The sequence below is a fragment of the Brassica oleracea genome, chromosome C5, assembly GCF_000695525.1.
Source record: "Brassica oleracea var. oleracea cultivar TO1000 chromosome C5, BOL, whole genome shotgun sequence".
NCBI lineage: Eukaryota > Viridiplantae > Streptophyta > Magnoliopsida > Brassicales > Brassicaceae > Brassica > Brassica oleracea.
The window spans coordinates 7,894,972-7,914,577 of NC_027752.1; the positions used below are offsets into that span (position 1 = coordinate 7,894,972).

The 19,606-nt window shown below is 35.4% G+C and overlaps 2 protein-coding genes across 2 annotated transcripts; both read right to left on the reverse strand.

The window, feature by feature from the left end:
• Positions 1 to 10,043: 10,043 nt before the first annotated feature.
• Positions 10,044 to 11,783, reverse strand: LOC106344415. The gene has a single exon (XM_013783801.1). The coding sequence runs from the start codon at positions 11,781 to 11,783 to the stop codon at positions 10,044 to 10,046; it is 1,740 nt and encodes a 579-aa protein (XP_013639255.1).
• Positions 11,784 to 12,745: 962 nt separating this feature from the next.
• LOC106294290 (myb-related protein Zm1-like) lies at positions 12,746 to 13,683 on the reverse strand. The gene is made up of 3 exons (XM_013729850.1): positions 13,545 to 13,683; positions 13,316 to 13,445; positions 12,746 to 13,235 (listed from the first exon to the last, which is right to left on the reverse strand). The coding sequence occupies exons 1-3, from the start codon at positions 13,681 to 13,683 to the stop codon at positions 12,746 to 12,748; spliced, it is 759 nt and encodes a 252-aa protein (XP_013585304.1).
• Between the last annotated feature and the right edge of the window lie 5,923 nt (positions 13,684 to 19,606).

Sequence of the window (19,606 nt, forward strand, 5' to 3'; positions counted from 1 at the left end):
AGTAGTGATGTGATGCTTCTAGATATCAACCTTGGTGTTGATAGCTTTGAGATTGGCTAAGAGTCATGATGAAGTGTATGGTTAGTACTATGTGTCGTAGACCATAAGTACTGAGCCTAAGTGTGATTGTTCAAGGAAAGCCGTGTAAGATCTGATCATGGTTGAGTATGGACGACCTGACCTCTGGATGGTGGTTCAAGGTGTCGGAACTAATCTGATTAATTAATGCATCGGTTGGTATGAACAAATCATATATGTTGTCTGGTTTAAGTCCCAAGGCCGGTCAGGCAAGATGATGACTCATCAGTTCCAAGTCATGTGAGGATGGTTGGTTGATTGACTTAGGATCTAATGAGCTTTGTCAATCCAGAATATGGACTGGGTACTATTGCCTGTAAGGCAAAAGGATTTCGGATTGTGCATGAGCCATGTAAGGCCAGATGTATATCCTTATCCTTTCAAAGACTTCTCAAGGGTTACTTATGTCTGTGGGGATGGTTGGTTGAATGACTAAGTACCAAGGGGAGCTGTTTGATGCAGGAACAAAGATAAAGACCAATAAGAGACTCAATGAGTTGAATGGTTAGTTCGAGTCAATGGAGGACCGATGAGCTAATGAGCTCCGTAGATGTGGCAAAGGTAAGATCTTGCAATACTTGCATAGATCTAGATAGAATAGTTTAGGGAAATGTAACCTCAAGATCGTATTACTTGGTTTGGGTTTAGGATTGACCTTTAAGCTAATTGGTAGTTGAGTAAACTTACCAAGGCTAAGGTGATTTGACCAAAAGGGTTACTTATGTCTGTGGTGATGATTGGTTGAATGACTAAGTACCTAGGGGAACTGTTTGATGCAGGAACAAAGATAAAGACCAGTAAGAGACTCAATGAGTTGAATGGTTAGTTCGAGTCAATGGAGGACCGATGAGCTAATGAGCTCCGTAGATGTGGCAAAGGTAAGATCTTGCAATACCTGCATAGATCTAGATAGAATGGTTTAGGGGAATGGAACCTCAGAATCGTATGACTTGGTTTGGGTTTAGGATTGACCTTTAAGCTAATCGGTAGTTGTGTAAACTGACCAAAGCTAAGGTGATTCGATCAGACAAGTGTTAGATTGGTTTTAGACCAATGGTTAATTAGAGAATAATCCGCTGCGTATCTGTTGAAAGGATCTAGGCTATAAAGGGCAGAGAAAGTCTTTAGCTAAGATCTAAGTTAGCCCTCGCCTTTAGGCGATATTATAATTAAAGGGCGAAAATTAAGAGGTTCGGCCAGGAAGTGGACCGAGCGACGTAAGGCTTCGACCGCGGCCTAGTCGGCCGGATCGGGGTGTTACAAGTTGGTATCAGAGCCAGGTTGATCCTGTTTAGGACAGCTCTCAAAGATGTTGAGTTCCAAACCGAAATTATTTCTGAAAACTATGATGACTATGAAACCTTAGTTGGGATGAGCCAAGAGGGAGCTGAGGTAAGGGGTATCATGCTTGTGAACGGAGTAGTTCCAAGATGAGCCAGCTTAGCCAAGATGAACTCTCAAAGGGCAAGATCCTAAAAACAGAAAGGTTGGTTGATCTAGTTATTTAGAAGTAATAGATGGGTTGGAAGGGATGGAAGCAATGCGAGATTTATCTATGGATGACCTGGACAGCGGAAGTAACATGGACCAGAGAGTGGCTTAGGTTGAAATAAACGTGCAGCACTCTACTGAAGACAAGTGTTATTCCTTAGTGGCCGTTCATAATAAGTGAGCATATGCAATGTTAAATCTGACTCAAGGGAAACACTACATGACCAGTACACGAGTGGACTTGTGATCAGATGGATCAGCTAGGACTCGGTACAAGTCAAGGTTGGTTTCCTTAAATCTAGTCAGATGGAATGAATCAATTCCAATCTGAATCTGTCCAAAGAAAGAATGAGGAAACTCAAGATGTTCGTTTCAATCAATGAAAGAACATGATGTTAAGTATCTTAGTATGATGGGGATTGAGGTATATTATAATTACTCTTGTGAATGGTGTCAGCATTCGCAAAAGTAATACGCTTTGGAGAATGGTATGGGTCGTTTTCCAAATGTGTGATCAAACCGAAATCTTACTCATCTAGGTACCCACTGGAAGTGGAAGTATTGAAGTTATTGACAATGCAATGAAGGATGTTATGGGACGTCCTTCGTGGTATGGTCAAGAACCAAAGTATTTTCCATGAGACAGTGGTATATGATTACAACAAGATGTTGTGAATCAGTCTAAGGTAGTTTATGTTTACGGTTGAGTGGTCTGGGGAACAAGGCAATCCACTAAAGCTTGGTCGCTTAGGGATTTGCAGGAGTCTACCAGGACTCAATAAGAGACATCACTCCTTAAGGATCCATATGTATCGGATAGGGCTCGACCAGTATGGCGAGTGACCTAGCAGATGGACCAAGGTGGCATGCAATCGAGTCCAGAGATGGACCAGGCTTGGCTTACCTTAACGAGTTCATATTTGCTAGGGTCCTCAAGCAGAAATGCTTGGTCTGTTTGAGCGTAATCAACTTATGAGTCGTATTTATTTCATTTTTGTATTGGTCCGATTCGAGGGAGGATCCATTGATAACCCATAATCTATATTTTAATTTATTCAGTTATTTAGCAGTAGTGCTCATATTTTAAACAAATATGTAATCAGTGAAACAAAAATAGAATTCCAATAATTATAATGTCATCAAAATAATTTTAGCATTGGTGTTCATGTCTTAAACAAATATAGAATTTGTCTCCTACTAAAACATGTTGAAGCATTGATCTGTACACATACTTAAGTTGGAAATGTTTACATTCGCGATCTATTTTTAAAATTTTATTTTATATTGATATATATTTAAAAATTAATTTTTTTTATATTTATATGTAGCCTTTATGACGAATGTCTTTATGACGACGATAAGAAGTGGAATACTAAAGACTTCATGATTTTGATCCTAAAGTTTCTACCGTTAAAAATATTTTATTTTATAAATATTCACTATTAGTTTATTAGATAAGATTTTTTTTAGTAACATATATGGATGATTATTTAAATTATTTTTATACTCAATGTATTTAATTTTAATTTATCTTTTTTTTTAAGTCTGAAAAATCCAAAACTATTGAACCGAATAAAAATCTTTAAAACCATCAAAAATCCATAAACCAAACTATATGAACAAAATCCTAGTTTATATTTACAATGTTTTATATTAAACTAGGGGGGTGTCCGCGCTACGCGCGGGATTGTTCGTAATTATTTTTCTTGAAAAAATGTTTTTATTTTATTTTTATGTGTGCTATTTTGTCATTTTAATGTCATTTTTATTAAAGGTGGTATAGTACACTATCAATAAATGTTACAATTAGTAATTCACTAAATTGTTCGTTTTGTAAAGTTCATATTATTAGATTTAAAACATATTTAAATAATATTATTTTTAAAAATAAGTCAAATGTAAATATAATTCAAACCGAAGAATGGATGGTTAATAATATAATACGATATATCAATATGGTTTTTTAGTATTTGTTCCGTCCAAAACCTAGCAATTATTGGTTTCAATATCACAATGCCTATGTTTTATATTTTATGTCAATAAGTCTACTGAGTAAATTCATTCTAGAATAAACTAAATATATAATTTGTAAATAAAATAATAGAAAATAGTAAAAACAGTAAAATAATAAAAATTTATGTTATTCATTAGTTGTGAATAAACTAAATATTTAAAATATATTTCTACTATTTTATTTATTTATTTATTCATCTTGAATTTTAGTGAACAATAAAATAGATTATCAAACTTTATATAATAATAGTTAGTGCGGAAAAGATTAGATAGTCCACAATTATTTTATTTTATTGCTATTAACAGTATGACTTTTTGGATATTGTAATTTTGTGGTCGTTTATTTGTTAAGAGCATTATTTAGTGCTTTTAGTATGTTATGTAGTAGTGGGTGATAGGTTAATATATTTTGTGTTTCATTTTTCCACTAATGTGTTGTTGTGTGTATAGAACTTGTTAGTAGTGAATTGAGCATATAATGTAAAAGCATATTGAATTTCAATAACTTTGCATTTAGGCATTTGTCGATTTTAAGATTAATGGTTTCAACGTCAAAATTGTATTTTATTTTTTTCATATTTTTGAACATTATAACTTTTTTTTTTTTTACTTGTTCTCGCGAAGACACTTTATGGTACAATGAGGTAAGTTAGTCTTCGTTCTTGATCTCCTTTCAGCTCTAGAACCTCTATTGAATTAGGGTTACTATGACATTTTGTTTTCCCAGCGATAATGGAGGTTTTAGGTTTAAATTTTGTGTTGTGCTCTAGTTTCGTATTTTTAGTTTGGTTATTTTATAAATTTAATAATAAAATAAATATTTAATTTGTAAAAGAAATAATAGAAAATAGTAAAAATAATAAAATGATGAAAATTTATGCTATTTTTAGTTGTGAATAAATTAAATATTTAAAATATATTTATATTATTTTACTTATTTTAAAAATTTTAGTGACCAATAAAATAGATTCTCAAACTATAATGATACTTAATGTGAGAATGATTAGATAGTGCACAATTAGAAAGTGAAGGGACAAATTGTAATAATCTAAAAGAAAAAATCTAAAATACAAAAAGAAGAAATATGTGGACACATGTCAACAAACCCCTCTTACACATGTCATAAGAAGAGAACAAAGTCTACTTTATATATATATATATTTATTTATATTTTAGTTATATATCATATTTACTAATATTACTTTATAAATTTATGGGAAAAATCACATTTAAAACACTGAGAGTGTTACTTACTAGCACTTTAAACACAATTTTTTCTTGCTAGCATTTTAAATCTTCAGAGTGATATTTTTATCATAACATACCTCCAGCGACGTTTTCCTGTTCATAGACGACCGCCACTGTTCATTTTACAGGTTAAAATGATGACGTGTCGGTTTCTCTTTTTTTTTCTAAAAAAAAATTATAATATAAAATACATAAAAATATAAAAAAATATAAAAAAAATCAAAAGAAATTCAAAGATATAAAAATTCAAAAATATAAAAAATAAATATCAAATTAAAAGTAAAATAAAATAAAATAATAAAATTTTAAAAATTCTAAAATAAGATCTAAAATTAAAATGTTAAACTTAAAAATTAAAATAAAAGTTTAAAATTCTAAAAATTCAAAAAGAAAATCAAATATTAAAAAGAATTAAAATTTAAATTTTTTATTTATTTATTTGTAATTATATATAGGGTATAAGAGTATTTTACCTCTTTGGTCATTTTTCTTCTTAGAAAATCTTTTTTTTTTTGGGACATAAACTTAAAATGGTATATTTGAGAGAATTATCAGCCCTGCGTGTGGCCACCATCAATTAACATGGTGTGAAATCGGCGGCTCCCCGGGATACCTTCTGCAGTGGTGTATTTAAGCGCTAGTTGGGTTTCGTAAAGTATCTGAATACCCGGGTTATTAAAAAAAATCTTAAAAGTTTTTGATGGTGGCAAGTTTTGATATAAGTGACGTCATTGTCATTGGATGGAATTTTAAAATGAATATGAATTTTTTGGTTAAATAATTTTTATTTTATTTTTTTAGGTTTGAACTTTTAGTTTTAGATCTTATTTTGAATTTTTTTATAATATAAAAATTAAAATAATTTTTAAGTTTGACATTTTAATTTTAGATCCTATTTTTTGAATTTTTATTATTTTATTTTACTTTTAAGTTGAAAATTTTAACTTTTATATTTTTTGAATTTTTATATTTTTTCATTTTTATATTTTTTTAATTTTTTCGAATTTCTTACCAATTTTTCTATTTTTTCTGAATTTATGTATTTTTTAATTTTTTTAAACGAGACCGACACGTCATCATTTTAACATGTAAAATCAATAGTGTCGGTTGTCTATGAACAGGAAAACGTCGTTGGAGGTTTGTTAGGATAAATATGTCACTCTGAAGGTTTAAAGTGCTAGCCAAAAAAATTCAGTGTTTAAAGTGCTATAAGTAATACTCTTAGAGTTTTAAATGCGATTTTACCTAAATGTATATATTAAAAATAAAATGAACCAAGTTATTGAACTAGGTTTGATCTAATTGAACCAGATTGAACCTTGACCCAAACAATTATCTGGTTCAGCTTCCGGTCCGGTTAAAAACACTGATTTGAGGCAAACAAAATAATCGGAAACTCGTACCAGAATCTCGGAAATATATTGAACCGGTTCGTAACGGCTTAGGATAGAACTTGTTCTTTTTTTGATGAAATATCAAATTTATTGATCACGCAAAGAATGTTATTTACATAAGTATGACTACTCTACTATCTTTATGTATGAACCAGTGCTTCTTCACATACTAAGCTGGAACCAACGGCTGAGTAATCCTCCATATTTATGATCGAATCTGTATTTGAGTGAGGAGATTATGTTTCTCACTGCCTTATCAATGCGCCGTCGCATATGATCAGTGGTGATTCTGCTTTGCTGATGACGCCTCCCATTCCTTTTTCTCCAAATGTGGTAGATTGTGGTCTGCAACAAAAGCTTCACCAAAACAGTATCAGCTTTCCCTTGACTCATTCTTTGTATGCGATGCAGTGTCCATTGCCAATCCGGATTAATGTTGTTGCCAATAAGTCTCCTAGCCAGACTCTCCCACACTGTGTAGGAATAAGGACATGCGAAGAACAAATGATCATGCGTTTCATCTCTCTCTCCACAAAGCTCACAACTCTGTACCATTCCCCATTGTCTCATACGATCACCAGTTGATAGTCTATTCTTCACTGCTAGCCAAGTTATGAATGAGAATCGTGGGACCCCTTGTGTGAACCAGATTACTCGACTCCACTCGACTGTAGGCCTCCTAGACCTTACTTGCTCCCACGTACTAGCCGCAGAGTAATGATCTCTGTAATCATCACTCCCATGCTTCCACAATACTATGTCCTTGCCATTCCCTGGTTGCGGAGGTTCTCTTTGTAAGATACTATTTCTCAAATCGTGGAACCTACGGCTTCTACTTCCTCGTATGCTCCACCCTTCCAATGTAACAGCATCGCTAACCTTAGCGTGTCTCCTAATGCCCAAATAAGTAGTGCCTGTAGGACCTGTGATGTCGATCAGCTTCCCTTGCCCCAACCAATCATCAAACAAAAAGTGACAGTTGTTGCCATCTTGAATATCAAACCTCAAAAATTCATAAGCCACATCTCTCAATTTGAGTAACTTCCTCCATATCCAAGATCCCTTTGTGTCATCTCTTACATCCCAGAATGAATTATATTTGAGCAAATAATGCTTAACCCAGCTCACCCACAATGAAGTAGGTTGAGTGAAGAGACGCCAAATTAGTTTCAGAGCAAATACTCTGTTCGTCTCCCGCAGCTTCCTGATTCCAAGACCTCCCTCCTCTTTTGGAACACACAAATCATCCCAACTGACCTTTGCTTTATGAGTTTGTGTTGGTGAGCCTGACCAGAGGAAGGCGCTACACATACTCTCTATCTTATCAAGACATTTCGCAGGCAGTATGAATGCCTGACTCCAAAAATTGACCATACTGGCTATGACTGATTTAATCAGCTGTAGTCGTCCTGCAAACGATAGGGTTTTGTTGGACCAGCAGAGCATTCTACTTCTGATTTTATCTATCAATGGCTCGTAGTCATGGCTGGTAAGTGTCTTAGTCGTCAGTGGCTTGCCGAGGTAGCGAATAGGTAGTGTGCCCACTCCAATATTTAACGATTCTGCTGCAGCAAGTAGGTCACTAATATCATGCCCTGATGCGAATATAGAAGACTTAGCAACATTAATGTGGAGACAAGACATTCGAGCGAATCTTTTCATAACCTCCAGAACGCCCATAAGTGAACCCGTTGTGCCCTTGGTGAATACTAATATATCATCAGCAAAGCTCAGATGCGTGAGCTTAACTCCCTCACACTACGGATGATAAGCAAACTCACCTGCTGCTGCTGCTTTGTTCAAGAGCTTAGAAAGCACATTGTTCAGTATAACATAGAGATATGGTGAGAGTGAGCAACCCTGCCGTATTCCTCTAGCACTAGTGAAAAAACCCTCCAGACTGCCATTAACAGACACTGAAAAAGCCGCAGTAGTGATGCAGAGCCGGATCCAATTGACAAACTGAGGAGGCAAACCCATGGCAAGCAGAACCGAGGTAATGAAAGACCATTTCACTGTATCAAAGGCCTTGGATATGTCAAACTTGATAGCACACTTCGCTGCGGTCACTGATCTGTGATAGCCACTAACTAGTTCTGAGGCAAGCAAAACATTCTCCAATAGTAAACGATCTGTGATAAAAGCACATTGGTTGGCTTCAATGGCTTCCGGGAATATGATTTTGAGTCTATTAGCAAATACTTTGGAGATAACCTTGTACAAGAAGTTACAGCAGGCTATTGGTCTATACTCCTTCATTGTCTGTGCATTCGTTGTCTTCGGAATGAGAGAGAGGATTGTAGCATTAACACCAGTAGGCATGAAGCCGAAGAGAAAAAAGGATTGTACCGCCACAATGAATTCCCTGCCTATAATAGACCAAGCTGCCACGAAGAACTCTTTGGTAAAGCCATCTGTACCGGAGACCTTGCCGTTAGGTAAAGCTTGGAGAGCCTGATATATTTCCTTCGCTGTAACAGGGCCAGCCAGCGCCGCTGCAGTTTCATTTGAGCACCGGTATGTTAATAACTCCTGAAGGGAAGCAACTGAAGTTTCCTCCAATGTAGCATCCTGACTCTGCAAGAATGTCTGAAAGTGAGAAACTGCCTCTTTTTTAATATCCTGATCAGATGTGAGCACTTCTCCCTGCCCATTAACCAAGCTTCTGATCGTGTTTCGAGCAGCCCTTGTCTGCACCACTGAGTGAAAAAATCTTGTGTTTTGATCTCCCACTTGTAGCCAACGAACACAAGATTTTTGCATGTAAAATTTCTCCTCAACGCGAGCTAAACTATTCCACTTCTCTTCTGCTGCTGCTGCTCTAGCTATGTTTTCAGGACTAGGATCTTGTAGCACTGTGTTCTGACAGTTACATAACTCTTCATAGGCCTGCTTAGTTCGCGCTGGTAAATCCCCATAGTGTGTCTTGTTCAATGCCCGCAGAGGTTGTTTGAGGAGTTTAAGCTTCTTATGAAACCTAGAGAGAGCTGACCTCGAATGGTAAATAGGCTCTGTAGTATCCCATACGTCCTTAACCGTAGCTAGGAAATCTGGATGTTCTGTGAGGTAGTTAAAGAACCGGAATGGTTTCTGAGCTTGATTCACAGCACCTATCATACGTATTACACATCTGGCGTGATCAGAGACTCCTCCAGCATCAAACTGTGCAGAAGCCTGAGGATAATGGCTCAGCCATTCACTATTAACCAGAGCTCTATCTAACTTTTTTCCAATCGGGTCTTCAACTCTTTTATTCCACCACGTAAAAAGAGCCCCTGTATATGGCAGATCCGTTACCATACAATCAGTCATCGCCTCCTGAAAGTGCCTCATCCCTATCTGATCACCTCTGTAATCCATAGCCCGAGAATGCTCACTAGAAGAGAGTGTGGCATTAAAATCCAATTATCCACGGTAAGTTGAGATGACAGTAAGCCGCCTTAGTACCCCTCAGCTCTTCCCATAGTGTCATTCTCTCGCCAACCGTGTTAAAAGCATATATCGCTGAGCAAATAAATTGCTCACCTGTGCTTGGAATTTGAATGGCACAGGTAATAACTTGTGCACTCATATGCAGCTTCGTAACTATAACATCATTAGACCAGCAAAACCAAATTCTGCCAAGGTGATGAAATTCATAATTAGTCAGAGAATTCCACGTGGGCATCGCTGCATTCATACACCTCGTATGATTGTTTTCCTGTACTCTCGTTTCCAAAAGACAGCCGAAAGATGGTTTTTCCTCTTGTAACCATGTTCTAAGGGCTCTGTGCTTGCGTGTCATGTTGAATCCACGCATGTTCCACGCGAAGAAGGACTTCATAACTTCCTACCGGAAGTTTTTTTCGTTGTGCCCTGCATCCCCACATACAGTAGATCCTTAGAACGAGCAACCTTGCCCCTCGCTTGCTTCCCACCCGCTACGGAACGCCTACTACTCACTGCTTGCGTTCGCTGAACTTTCTTTCCTGCTGCTTTACTCTCCAAGATCTCCCCATCCTCAACTTCTTTTAATAGCTCTTCTTCCTCTTCCTCTTCATCCTCTACGATATCTTGTAGAGGACTAAATCTGGATGGTGAAACGGCAATTCCTTTCCCATCTGCACGTTGATTTTGCAGTACTTCCTGGTGGCTCTGATTACCACCTATTTCTGTCCCTTTCCTCCCTCCATGAGCATTTTCCCAACCACACGTATCATTAGTGTGAAATGCTTCGGTGGTCGGCTCAATCAACTGGATCCCTTGTGCCTTTTCTCTAGCCTGTAAATGCTGCTCATCTAAGGCCTTATGAATGATATCAGTTTCCAAATCATTGGATGAAGCACGTATAGCAGGTCGAGGAGTGATCGCTTCCAGATCCTGAAGAAGATCACTTAGAGCCCTACCATTCAACCCAACATCCTTTTCAACATCAGCCAATATCTCTACTTGCGCCCCTTTCTCTTCTTCTTCTGGTTTCTTCAGCAGTTTGACTTCCTTTCCAGTACAGTCTTGTGCCTTATGCCCCCATTTCCTACATACAGTACAACGAGGTGGAAGCCAAGGGAAGTTCACCCCAATATCTCTTTCCACTCCTTCCTTATCTTTAAAAGTGATCTTTTTCACCAAAGGTTCATGAAGATTCACTTCAGTCAGAACACGCGCTACATCCAATCGAATACATCTCTCCGTGTTTGGATGCAGCTTAACAAAACGCCCTACTGCTCTTGTCAGACACTTCAGACCTTTATGTGAATAAAGATCATTTGGAACTCCACACAAATCAACCCATAGCGGCATCGAAGTCAGGTCAGGAGGGTTGAGTGCCGACTCCGGAGACCAAACATTTACCACTAATGGAACATTTGCAATGTGCCAATATTTCATCTGCAACACACGAGTCCTCATCTGACTGTTATCAATACGAAACAGAACAGTATTCTTCTCAATAAACTGCACATCAATCTTTGATCCAGCTTTGGGCGTAGACCAAATGCGATTTACAGTCGCATGCACTGAGCCAATATGAGGGGCATCTCCAATGAAATAGCCTACTACAAATGATTTCCACAGCAATTCAGACTCATCAAAGATATCCTCTGGAATTTGCATCGAAGCCACTCCTCCGACAACTTCAATTACCGGTACCGAAGGACCGGCCTGACTATTCTTCAACCATGGAGAATTAGTCTTACTGGCATCATCCTTAATGGAGATTGGAGAACCAACCGTAGCCCCCGTTCTCCCTCCCTCATTCTCCCCTTGCGTCCCCGCCTTAACGATATTCGAAGTACCGCCTTGCACTTCTCTCGCCTCGGAATCCATCAGTGAAACACGTAACATATCCCCTTCCTTTGTGCCTGTCGAGGCGGAGCCTCCGCCGCCATCGCCTCCACTAGGGTTTCCCCCTTCAGAATCGCCATCCGTAAGAAACGCCATCGCCTGATAGAACTTGTTCTTAAGGAAGACATCAGCCTCTTTAAGATTAGAGTGGAGCCAATCAACAGAAACAACAGGTTCATTGGTAGACATAGATGATGTTGCGTGACCAGTTTTTGGTCCACCTCCAGTAGAAGCCATAACTCGACCAACGTTTGTAGCTGTGTATTAACTAGCTTCTCATGTGGTTTTGTTTTCGAAATAAGTTTTCTCACCTGTTACCGGGTAGTGATGCGATAAGTATTTATGTTCATTGCACCTGGCCTTAGTGTAATCTTCGTATAAGATTGTTAACACATAACTGCAAAGGTAGCATCAGATTCTTTCATCATAATTCATCTATTTTGATAGAGCATCAGTTTCGTCAACAAGTTTCATTTTGATCAGTTATCATTCAGATATCATTGGATCCACATATGACATAGCACACAATTACGAGCATAAAAACTTATCGCATCACTACCCGGCAATCAGTTATCATTGGATTCACATATGACATAGCACACAATTACGAAGTCAATTTATCAGACATAAAGATCAGAAAAAAAAAGAAGCAAAGTACCAAATAAAAATCTTCATGAGAATTGATTCAAAAAAAACTCTTCAAATACTGAATAGATCAGATAACACATTAATCATTTATGTGAAACTTAAACCTTAAAGCTATAAAAAAAAACATTTTATGGTGACTTCCTATGTTATACAATAAAACTCCCACAACGTTTTGATTGTTACACAATTGAGAGTAAAAAAATACATAAAAGAATCAGTTTCAAGACAATAACAATTAATCTTTCTCACCTTATATTTATGGATGGTTGCTAGCTGATAGGCTTACTTGGTTTCAACACAAAGCAATCTTTTGCAAAGAAAATTTTAACGCTCTGTAATATCTACGTTTCTTCTCTATTGATACTACATGGCACATGCGCTTACCTGATCTTGTTATTTTACTAAAAGTTCCAAGAATTTAGCTTTCACTGAGTATAATCAGTATAATTTGAGTTTGTTTATGGCTTCGTCAATGGTGTATCAAGACCTCGTAACTCTCCAAGTTGATGATGACGATGATTCTTTGTTAGCATCACTATGCTCTGTTGTTGTTAGCTATCGTTTTCTTCTAACCCGAGATCGGTTTCCAGGTGCTTGAACCATTTCTCAACTTCATCTTCTTGGGAGTCTTGATGAGCCCATGGAGCCAAACTGTTCTCAGGTTGTTGGAATGAATCTAAACCATTAATGAAACTCCATATTTCAGGATCTACACCAAAAGGTATCTCCAGCAGCTCTGGTTTGTCTACCTCTTGTAACGTCCTCGTAACTTCGCTATGACCTTCTAAATACTGAAACGTTTGACCTATCTGTACACCGTCTTCTTTGCTAGAAATCTTGGAGCCACCAAAAGACATAGACGCATTAGGGGATGACTCTTGAGATGTCTCTTCTCTATTCAAATAACCTTTTGTTGCCGCTTCATCACGATCGGCATTAAGGTTGGTGTTCGAGCTCAATCTTTTCTTGAGATGGGTATGCCACACATTCTTTATCTCGTTGTCTGTTCGTCCTGGCAGTTTAGAAGCAATCTTCGACCACCTGAAACGAAAATGCAGAAAAGATATTGTCACAATCCAAAAACTTTGAGCCACACAAGACAATAACAAGATAGCACATACTTGCTTCCAATGCTCTGGTGAAGTTTAATGATGGTTTCTTCTTCCTCTACGCTAAAATTGCCACGTTTCACATCAGGCCTGAGGTAGTTAATCCATCGAAGACGACAACTCTTGCCACACCTCAACAATCCTTTCATTGCATGCATATATAATATAGACACAAAGAATCAGAACAAGAAGATGGCAAAAAGCTTAAGGAAGACCAAGGCTTTAAGATCAGAAACATTACCAGCTTGTTCTGGGAGAGATCTCCAATTCTCATGACCATACTTGTTAATGAAAGAGATGAGTTTCAGGTCTTCGTCGTAGCTCCATTGTCCTCTCTTCACTTTGGTTTTGTCACAACATGGCGCTCTTCCTTTGCCCATTCTCTCTACTCTCTCTCACATACACACGTTTGAGATTTTTTTTACCAAAGCAAGTTGGTCCTATGTGTATATTTATACAAGAAATTGGTGTGTGATCCTGACTTTTAGAAACATGTTATAATCAAAAGACAATGACAATGGTCAAATCAGATTTGTTCAAATAAATTACTATCTATATGTGTGGTTGAATATCTCATGATTCCTTCTTTTCTAATTATATACTTCCCATTTATATGTCAAAATAAATAGTAATTATGTTATAAATATTATCTCACATTGAATTATAAATATGTTTGAAACTTCAATATTGAGTCTCACAATTCCTAGTCAGTCTAAAACATCTTAAAATGCCTATAATATATCCTTGTGATTATTATCGTCTATAAAAAGAATTGACTAAGCTTGTATGGTACAACTTCTATTAGTTAATAACTTAATACTAAGATAAAATGCGCAGAGTAAATTTATATGAAAATTATTTAAGAAATATCGTATGGAAAAAAAATTATATTAATGATCGAATTAATATATTTAGCCCTTAAACAATTTTTTTTAATTTTTTTTTGTTAATTACATAATTTGTTTACTAATGAACTGATCTCATTTTTAAAAATATTTTAGGTCAAAAAATTATTTATCGCATAAAAACCTAACGTTTAGGCCGAAGAATCTCATGCCTACTATTTGGTTACAATGAAACTATGTCAGCTCGGTTTTATATCATGATTTAGCAATTTAAAAGTTAATTATGGTTATGAGAAGTTTACGTTCACGTGCCAATCCTATCTATCTTCGATAGTTTTCTCTTTTTTGTGTCATTTTGGTTATTGCTCGATATAAATATTACTTTTTGAGTTTATTCTCATTTCTTTCTTTTATTTTAGTCTGAGCTTTAGAAAATGTTTAAGATTTAAAATTATTAAAGAGATACATACTTAGGTTAAGATATGTGCCTTGTACGTACTTAGGTTAAGATATGCGTCTTGTGTAGGATAAATACTTATTTTATATTTTTCTGCATAATATGAAATAATAAAATAATAATTATATATTAAATAAGTAAGAGATCAGTTACTGTTATTTAATAAATTGGCTTGCACATATAAATCAAATGACCACTCTTGTTTATTCGCAATCATTTGAGAATAAATAAATTAAAACAGTCAATCTTATCTATCGTATATGATATATAATTAAATTTAAACGATATGAAGTATATATATATATTAACATAAACACCTATTAAAATAAAATTATTTATTTATATGATTTTATTATCATTGTATTTTATTATAGAAAAAAATTAAAACATTGATCACAAAAGTTTATGTGAGACTTTTAATAGTTTTAATAATTTATACTCGTTTTGAAAAATTCAAAATACAACATATACAAAAAAATATAAAATTTTAATATATGATTAATGTAATTGTGTAATTTATTTTGATAGTAAAGAATTAAACAAAAATGATAGAAAGCATACAGATTCTTAGCAAATATTCATTATTTAAAATAATTAATTACTATATATATCATAATCACATTAGATAATTCCGTAGATTTTATTTAAAAAAATAATATATAATAAATAGCCATATTGCTTTAGATGATATCATATGATATTATATAGTTGGTATTAAATGTTTCTAGTGAGATATAAAAATCGAATTGGACCAATATTTTTTCAATTTCAATGTGAGACTGACATGTAGGATTAATTAACTACATAATTGATTGACACATAATTAAATGATTTTTTTTTAATTATTACAAAATTAAGGTTACATATTTTTAAATGTTTCTCAATTAATATATAAGGGATAGGTTATAGTAAACTTTGAACTTTGACTAACTCAGTATTTAAGTCTTTTCTAAGTCAAATCAGAAAGGGCCATAACGATTTTTCTGTCGATGGCTATACCAACTTTTGAAAACGTTTCCACAGAAAAAGAGAAAAAAAAAAGCGGATAATTCATATAAAAGAACTTAACTATAATTATTTTTCTCTATGCTTTTGAGTTAATTGATCTACCAAACGAGAAAGCATGCTACTACCTTTAGGCCGCCATGTCATGTTAGGAAATGTACTAGATAAATTTGAATAAATCATTAGTTTCGAAAAGAATAGAAGTATAAATTAGAATTTGACTGGCTAGGGTTTTAAGAAACTGTGAATGAATAAATAATTTTCTACAACCTCATTTACGTATAAACAACAAAGCAAAAAAAACCTAGTAAATATATATATATTATATATATATATATAAGCTCACAAGAATATATATATATATATATATAAGCTCACAAGATAAATCTTTTCACAGGTCCTTAATTTTTTTTTTGAAACACAACTGTCATTAAAATAAAAAGATTTTAAGCAAGAGCAAAGCCCTCACTAGATACAAGTAGTACTTGTTTTGCAAGCATATCAGCTGCTCTGTTTTCTTTCCTAGAAATCCAACCAAACGAGATAAATTCAATAGTTCGCAATGCAGAGAATATCCGCCACGACTCCATACAAGTAGAGTGTTTCCATTCTTGATGCTATTAATAAGCAGCGATGAATCAGCTTTATATTTCAAGTTCCGGATTCCCAGGTCCTTGCATTTCAGAAGCTGATCTTAGTGCCAATCCTTCTCCATGAGAGGTGAGAACACCTGTTGCTCCATTAACGCAAATTGTAGTCCTTCTTCATGTCTTGTGATGGTTCATTCTAAGCCAGCCGTCGACTCTCCCGAGCGCCAAGCTCACAGGTCCTTAATTAATAAGTAAGTCCAATAGACTACAACTAATCTTTAAGGACTTTTATAATTTTGTATTTTAATTTTTTATAAAGCCCTACCTGCTGCCATTTTAACCAAACAACTATTACATTTAATTTTTATTAGAAATTTTTTTTAATAGTAGACTTTCACCGATTTAACTTCTATGTAGACTCAAATTTTCAAGCATAATCAACTAAAATTATGCTGACAAAAAAAAAACTAAAATTGCAGTCATGCATCCAGTTTATGGCATTTTTGTGAAGTTGAGTTGGCCAGGGCCGGCCCTGAGATTTTTGGGGTCTGTAACAATGTCTTATGTAAAAAAAAAAAATTTATCAGTTTAGGGACCTAAAAAATATTTTTTGAGATTTATGTCTATGTAATTTTTTTCAAAAATTTCGAGGCACGTTGCAAATGTTTCACATAGCATTGTTCAGGGCCGGCCCCGGAAGTAGCATATATCAAATCTCAAAACAGAAAATTTATGAAGCATGTATAGAATTGAATGTTACTAGTCATTAAAAAATATACAGATCCGATCATATTTGAACCCACTAAGTGCTCCCCAATTCTAAAATGAACCTTTCAACACTAAATCACCTTGAGTTGGTTAACCAGTAAAATCAATAGAAACGTACTTGAATCAATCGCTTACTTAACTTACAGTTGGTTTTCATCTCTCATAGAGAGTTCAGTTTAAGGTTCCAAATCAATAGTGAGGTTATGGTTTATATTTATTTGAGTCGATATTCATACTTACATGAACAATATACATAGTTTTAAGAGTACCCAAATATGTGTCATGACTATTTCATGACATTAAATTTAAAATAAATATATTGGATCTTGAACGAAAAAAATCAATTTAAATTACTGGATTGAATGTAAATGTCTTGCTACAGCAGTAGATTACATCGATATATAATTAAGTAAGATCTATTATAGGTTTCAATTGTTTGGTGAACAACTTACGAAACGTTATTTAAACTTGAATCAATTAAGTTCCACTGAAAGAGAAACTTTAGTAAACTAAGTTGAAAAATGTAAGAAAGTTGAACTCTCACAATGAGCAAAAGAAAAAAGTATTGTACTAAATCTTAACTTTCCCCTAGCTATATTTTTCAGGAACTTTTTCTTGTGTAAATGTGTTGTAGTTCGGTGAGACACTAATGTTCACACTTTGGTCGCAATTAAACAAGATATTGACTGCCAAACAAAATCGTCTGTAGCAAGAACCATATTTTATTGACTTTTGTGTTAACAATGGTCTAATTGAACAAGTTATCCGTACCTTCACATCAGAAACCAACTATACATTAACTATCGGAATATGTAAAAAGATCTTTTGATACAAAAAATATTCTAAAACCCTATTTGAATGTATTTGTAATGAAAAGCAAACAACGCATTCACGCATTATTTATTTATTGATACGCACGTTCACTATTGATCGTTTTAAAATAATCTAAGAAGCTCAGACGTTCAATACTATATATACAAGAAAAATATAGTTGATTATGTGCATGCTCATGTTTTCATATTTTCTGGGTTAATAGTGACAAGCTACGCTGCGTCTCAAAAAAATATGATTGATACATAATTTGGATGACAGGTGACTAACTCAAAATCTCTTTATAAAATGTTATATAGTGTAGAATCAGATATACTTGAGTCGCGTCTTAATTAGTTAAGTATAATATTTTATTTGATTGAACAGAAATGTGGGTGATTGGTGTTACCAAATCATCACATAACGATGTGTTCGATGAATTGAATACTGATGAAATTTATAAATTAACCCCAATATAGGTACTTAATCTTGTAATTATATAAAATAAAAATGTAAACGTTATATGATCAGTTGGTTGGTAGAAGATTTGCTAATAAACATGAGCGATGGCTTAATTTTTCAGTGATTCATGACTACCTAACCTATCACTCATAAGGTCCAAACACAGGACTCCATTATTTCTAATCCGAAAAGAAGTACCTAGATTAGTAAACACATTAAGTGGTGGATTGAGAAAGGATTAGACGATCACATTACATGCGCATGACGCAGCGTTACATATACTAAATAAATTTATTGTACCATGCCTTGTAAAACTCATATGTATACAGTATATTAATATATGTCATGCCGAGAACTTGAGTTGAAATTGGCGGTGCATACTTTATATCGTAGTATTTAAAACAACAGGAGAGAAACAAGAAATCTTTGGAGTGTAAAAAAATACATTTGCCAAACGTTTTTATATGCGGATACCATAAGGACCATTTTAGTTTAAGTCCGGCCCTCGAGAACTTCTGATATGGTTAGGCTGGGTTATATGGGACTTACGTTACTCTGTATTGGCCTTTTTTGTCTTAGCCTAAGCCCAGCTCTCCATAACTACGAGTCTGTAACTCCTCTGTGTGTAATAACCCTCACGAGCAGATAGAATTTTGGTCGAGAAAAATTTCACTCGACCAATTTGAAATTGGTTCGACCAGAATTAAAAATAAAAATTGACCCGGTGAGTGAATCGGCTGATGAACTCGCGGAGGGGTTCGTCTTCCCTCTGGGACAGACTCCAGAGATCGGCATCGGAAGTGTCTCTATATATGAACATAGAGTATTGCTTGAGAAATTCCGATGCGAGCTGTCGGAAACTTCCGATAGAGTTTCGCTTAAGGCGTGCGAACCATTCGAGGGCTGCTCCTTCTAGATTCTCGACGAACAGGCGGCAGTAGCCGGCGTCTCTTTCGCCGTCCTTCAGCCTCGCTCTTCCCATCGTGATGTGGAAAGCCTTAAGGTGTGCTCTCAGATCGATCGTACCATCATACATCGGTACTTTGATTTTTTCCTGGATCAGATACCCTCATATCTGAGATGCGAATGGTGAAAGGGGTCTTCCGAGCCCCTTCCAGCAGCCTGTCGATCTCGGGGGCCGTGCTGGTAGCGTGATGGATTTGGGATTTTACGGCTCTTACTTCTGCCGCAGTCTTGGTGATATAGTCACGAAGATCGCGGATATCCGACGTCTCGCCAGCAGATTTTTATGCTTGTCGGCGTTTACTGCGAGTGAGCTCGGTTTGTTTTTCAGCCAGCTCTTCCTGTTCATTCCAATAGAGGATTTCCCGAGTGAATCGGCTTCTGGTCCTTCTTGGATGTCTGT